The sequence below is a fragment of the Capricornis sumatraensis genome, chromosome 13 (assembly GCF_032405125.1).
Source record: "Capricornis sumatraensis isolate serow.1 chromosome 13, serow.2, whole genome shotgun sequence".
In the NCBI taxonomy this organism is placed as follows: Eukaryota; Metazoa; Chordata; class Mammalia; order Artiodactyla; family Bovidae; genus Capricornis; species Capricornis sumatraensis.
Window position 1 is genome coordinate 21,057,489 of NC_091081.1, and position 6,000 is coordinate 21,063,488.

The 6,000-nt window shown below is 47.5% G+C and overlaps 1 protein-coding gene across 1 annotated transcript in view; it reads right to left on the reverse strand.

The window, feature by feature from the left end:
- Positions 1 to 4,579, reverse strand: part of DCBLD1 (discoidin, CUB and LCCL domain containing 1) — a 75,475-nt gene extending 70,896 nt beyond the window's left edge. The window contains exon 1 of the mRNA XM_068985161.1: positions 4,468 to 4,579. Within this exon, the coding sequence (XP_068841262.1) occupies positions 4,468 to 4,579 (112 nt within the window). The remainder of the gene's footprint in view (positions 1 to 4,467) is intronic.
- Positions 4,580 to 6,000: the final 1,421 nt, after the last annotated feature.

The following is a 6,000-nucleotide window of genomic DNA, read 5'->3' on the forward strand; positions in this document are numbered from 1 at the left end:
CAAGCAGGGAGTGGGGTTTGTGGAGTTCTGGGGAATACGAGAGGGCTCCAGGTGGTTAGGGCTGGTCTCCTTCCAAAGGCAAGGTTTGAAGAAAGACTGATGGGGAAGGAAGTCGTGTGGACATTTGGGGACAAGCCTGCTCCAGGCAGAGGGAGTAGCAGATGCAAAGGCCCTGAGCTAGCAGGGCGCCTGATGCCACCGAGAGACAGTGAGAAAGTCAGTGTGGCTGGGAACATGGAGTGTGGTAGAGAATGGGTTCCAAGGGGCAGTGGGGGAGGCAGATCAAAGGGTCTCCGTATGTGTCAAATTAACAGTAATAAACAGTAATGATTAGTAAGGTAGCTGCCATTTATTGGGTTCTCTGTGCTAAGAGCAAGTCCAAATAGGTATTGTGTATTATCTCCTTACCTGGAGGAGGGCGTGGCAACCCACTCCAGTAGTCTTGCCTGGAAAATCCCATGGACAGAAAATCCCATTGACAGTCCACAGGGTTGCAAAGAGTCGGACATCTCCTTAAAACTTCAAAACAATTGGTTACTCTAATATGTGGGGATTTGACTTCATAATTCAGGACAATCATAGCAGGAAGTCCAAAACTCTCTAGGAAATATCTCCCTTAACAAGCCCCTCTCCCCTGTCCCGTAACCCCACTGCCTTAACATGACTAAAATCTTTGCTACATGCTGCAGTTAATTTCCCCTTGCACCTGAAAAATAAAAATCTAGTTTCTTATAAATGTCAAATATCTTGCTTATTTCCAGGTTGTGATCTTTATTATGATTTTCTAGTCTGTTCCAGTACCCTATGGTAAAAGGGTTCAACTTATGAAAAGTTCATTAGTACAGTTTGAGACACTTCAGAGTTCAAATCCTGTTTTAATTACATCTTTTGATGTGTTTAATTAATCCTTCAGCATAACTTCTTCTCCCCTGAAATATATGGTATAACTTAATGTTTCAGGGTGCTGGTTACAGATTGCACCTGCTAGTGCCAAAAGACATATTGTTCTGGTGGCCACCCTCCCTTCTTTCTGCTGCACTTACATTTAGAAGGCATCCTGACGTACAGAAATAAGCATGCCAAGAGAGGCGGGCTTGCGAAACAGAGCTAATTAGTGGAAGCATCAGATGTGCCTTCATAAGAACTTTGATAAACCCTTTATTACTTAGTTTCCTCTAAGGAGGACAATTTGAAAATATCTCCTAAATAAAAAGACACTGTTCAGTTCAACTCAAGAAACATTTATTGGTCCGGTGCTATGAAGATAAAGACAATCCCAGTCACTGCCCTCCAGAACTTAGAGTTCATCACGTTGACCAAATGGCAGACCTTCAAGATGAAGGAAAATCTGGGATAACTGCACGCACTGATGCAAAAGGTGCCAGAAGAAAGTCGGAACTACTTTTTTAAAAGCCACTCACCCAAAGCATCAGACATCAGCTGTCCCTGTTGAACCAAATGTAAAGGACGAATGGCTTAAAAGCAGAACTTCTGAAAGTAAAAAGTTAGAGTTGGGCAGAATCTTATAATCAAATTTTCTGTATCTAATTGTATGTTTACAAGTTTCCACAGAGATTAACTGCTTATTTTTATTCTTCTAATACTTAAATCACAAGAAGGAAATCTTTAATATCCATTTCCAAATATTTTGGTGAAGAGAGAGTCAGAGATTTTTAGTTAGCATCAATTCCTCACATGAATAAAGGGTATTTTATTTCACAAAACTGATAATCAAGGTAAGAAGACCTAAGCCCAAGCCTATGGATTTATACAAACTGAAACAATGCTAATGATCAACATACATGTGACATTACTGTTGTTGTTTTAGTCACTAAGTCGTGTCCGATTCTTTGGCCATGCTCCTCTGTCTTTGGGATTTCCCAGGCAAGAATACTGGAGTGGGTTGTCATTTCCTTCTCCAGGGTATCTTCCCAACCCAGGGATGGAACCCACATCTCCTGCATTGCACCAAGATTCTTTACCGCTAAGCCACCTGGGAAGCCCCAAATGTGATATTATGTAAAGTCAAAATCATGTGAAACAATCTGTGGAAATCCTTAACATTAGTTAAGTGGGTCCAGAGGAGCAGGGCATAAGAAGGAGCAAAAATCAGCCCATATTCTGCTCATCAAGCCCTAATGCCTGGGGCCTGCCTGGCAATGAATATAGAAGAATGGACTTAAAAAAAAAAAAAAAAAAAAAAAAATATATATATATATATATATGTATATCAAAAACAGCACATAGGCAAGCAGCAGTCTTACAAGGAACCAGTATAGCTTCAGAGGTCACCAGACTCTGACTTTTTTAAAAAAATGAATAATTTCATTGACTAGGCTTATAAATATTCAGATTAATTTATCACATTTACTTCCTGAAACAACACAGTGAATAAAAGTCTAATATTAAATGGTCTGTGACACAGATGGTAGTAGCACTTTATCATGTTATCATTATACAGTATTATATGATATATGTCATAATAATATATATGATATATATAATTAACATTATACAATATCAGATGTTTCCACCATCTCAAAGCTGATTTGAATCAGAATTACCTGTGGGAACTTTTTAGAATCGCATCTTCCCAGGCCCCACCCATTGGATGTTCTGATTCACAGTATGGGTTTGGGGCTTTACAAAGCTTCTGGAGACAGTGGTGATCAGGCAGGTTGGGAAGCCAAGAAGCACCAGACTAAGCTACCTTCAAAAACAAGGACGGTAAAATGCAATAAACAGAGGCTTCTCAACAAAACCAGATTCATGCTAAGGCACGAGTCTTACTTTTTAAACATTAAGAGTACTAACATCACTGAAGATCACCATACAACTATATACCCAGTAGCATATTTCAAAACCTAAAATGGGTTTGCATACTTAAATTTAAGAAAACTTGAAAAACAGGTGATCAAGGGCTAATCCGAAATACCACAGATGTGAGAGATACTCAAAAATCATTGATTATGCCTCTTTACTCAAGAGATATCAGAACTCGAGTTCCTAGATTTTTTTTCAGTAAATGTGCCAAATCTAAGTTTTACTTCTTTTGTGTTTGAATATCTATGCCTTTATTGGTTCTTTTAACGTCCTAAATGTACAGGATTCTTCATGGAAACACGACATCTTCTTCCAACAATTTTGTGCAATAAATATCAAAGGTGAAGCTCTAGGAATCTAAGCAATCGCACTACTTCCCAGAGACTGCTCTATAAAGCACCCAGTTAACAGTCTGCATGCCATATAACATCTAAAAAAGCTGCATTTGGAAAGATGGTGACAGCTGTGGCCAGACTAGTATAGGAACACATTGCTGGATCTATTCATAGACGTACAGAACTGAAGGTGCATCTTCAAACAATGACCTGAGAACCATTTCCTAAGGGCTTAAAACACCCATGATCAAAACCCTACATATTTAATAAAAGCACACACATTTATCAATATTTTACAACATTCCTAGCATTCTGCTACTTTAGGGTTTTGTTTTTTTTCTTTCTTTCCTAACAAATAGGTATGTAATAAGCTAATTTAGGAACCAAAACCAACATCTTGAATATCAGAGTTTCAGACTGAGAATACAGGGATCAGTGACCAAAATGCCTGCCTTTGGTTTAGCTTTGATTCTTGTCCCATTAGCAAATACGGGGTGGGGAGCCGGCAAAATATTCTGGATAGATGCACTGCCATTAAATCATCTGAGTTGCAGAGGGGCAAAAGTAAGGCAGGAGGGAAACCACTGGAAAACTCCGCAGAAAGCTGTCCCTCGCGATCAATAAAGAACTAAATTTCAAGGACTTGCCTACAGCTGGTAAAACGGCTTACTGCTTTCATCTGCTGGATAAGCAGCAGTAAACTCGCCGGTGGGCTAATTAGGTCCAACTTGAAGGCAAGGACCAGGTCCAGAGAACGATCAGCCAGGTCGGGAGACTAACTCAGACACCCAAGAAGGAGCCAAGCCACACGGTTCCAAGTCGGGGCGCAGCAGCACTCTCTAGAGGGGCGGCCTGTTTGGGGCTGCCGGCTTCCCAGGGCGGACCTCGGGAAATCATTTCCCAACCATCCGTGCCAGCCAGAAACTTACACGACGCGCAGGGACAGAGGCGGCTGACTGTGGGCAGCTCTGTCAAAAGGTCTGAGAGGCGCCTCCCCCGCTAACACCCTCCCCCTAAGGCTGGGGTCTTCAGCTCGCGACCCCCGGGCCATGTCACTTCTCACGGGGCCCGCGGAGTCAGGAAGTCTGGAAACCAACTGAGGGGGGGAGAGAAAGTGGGGAGGAGCGAAGTGTCTGCGGGCGAAGGACGGAGTTTGGTGGGGAGCGATAGGAATGCAGTAACTTATTTTTGACCCGAGCCGCCATCGGCCGGAGACAGCGGGACTCCAGGCGCAGGTTGCGACTCCGACTTCCCCCGCGCGCTGTCCCTCCAGGCCCAGCCCGCCGCCCACCGGACGCGCTCCACTCACCCAGCTCCTCCGCCTGCAGCCAGAGCGGCGCGGAGACCGCGAGCAGCAGGGCCAGGAGGCCGCGCCGGACAGCCCCCGCCTGCGCGCAGCCGCCGCGGGCGCCGGCCACCATGGCCCCGCCGGGCGCCAGCTTGGCAGGCTCGGCTTCCCCTTGGCGCGCGCAGCGCCGCCGCCGCCGCCGCCCCGGCCGGCCGCCTCCTCCGCGGCCGAGCGCAGCGCCTGGGACTGGGCGCAGCCGCGGCCGGGCACCGAAGCTCATTGGGGCGGCCCGGGGCCCAGCCCGGCGGGGGCGTCTCCTGCCCCGCCCCGCACGCCGGCCCCCAAGGAGGAAGTGGCTCCCGGGTGGCGGCGGGCCGCCGGGGCGGAGGCGCACCGGGAGCTCCCAGCATACGCTCTCGTTTTCCTCCGCCCCTCCTCCCCGGTGCACGTGAACCTGGCAGCCCGGAGGACTCCTGGCGGTGAGGCCCGGCCCGAGCCGCACTATGCCCGGGGCGTCCCCAGAGTGCCGGAGCAAGGGGTGGGCGCGCCGCCTACTCTCCTCCAGGGCGTAGCTAAGCCCACGGGGGTGAGCATGCCATTGACAGTAGCAATGGAGGGCCTCGAAATATTGTCACGGTAGGATGGTGGTGGTGACAACATCCAGTTCGAGTTCCCTCATTCATTCATTCATTGAAAAGTTACTAGGTTTCAGAAGTGTGCCTTCCAGGCACGGCGCTAAAACCTTATGACACTTGGCAGACATTAAAAATAATCAGGCAAGTATGCAATGCAAATTGCAATCGTAGACAAAGAGCGCAGTGGAGTACACCCAGGAAGGTCTGACTAGATGGCAGGAGTCGAGACTGCAGGTAGGAATTAGACACGAAAGGCTTCACTTAAAAAGTGGCATCTAAGCTGAGGCTCGGAGAGTGAATGGGACTCGGGAAAGCTGAAGGCGGGGGACAGAAGAACTTATCTGCTGCGCGTAAGAGCTGAGGGAGGAAAGGGCCTGCGTGGGGGGAGCAAGGCGAACACGTGAGTTCAAGCCAGAGTACTGAGCAGGGGCCGAACGCGGAGGGTTTGGAAGGGTGTTTACACTTCATCCTCGAAGCAAGGAGCAGCCACGGAGGGTTCAGACGAGAGGAATGACATGGTCCGATTATCTGGCGGGTGAAGGAGGGTTTGGGGGAGGACAGTTTGGAAGAGGGGAGAATTACAAGGCTGTTAGCGAATAGCTGGGCGGGAAAGAGGTAGTGGACGTGAACGAGGACAGACTGAACACACATTTTAAAGACTGACGTCTCCGGATCGCTAGACATCAGCTCTCTGCCGTAACCTTCTCACTACCTCTCTGCGCGCTGCGGTTTTCCTGGGTAACAGTTAACACCTGCGGAAGCCGAGAGGCGGAAATATTGGGGCGGGGGTGGGGGTGCCAATAGCCTCTCTAAGGTCCAGTAGCGGGTCCGTGAAGCGCTTTTTGGATACCCTCGATAGAGTCTGTTCACACATGCATTCCTTTTTTCCGTTGTTTTGTGACTAAGTGAAGTGAAGTGA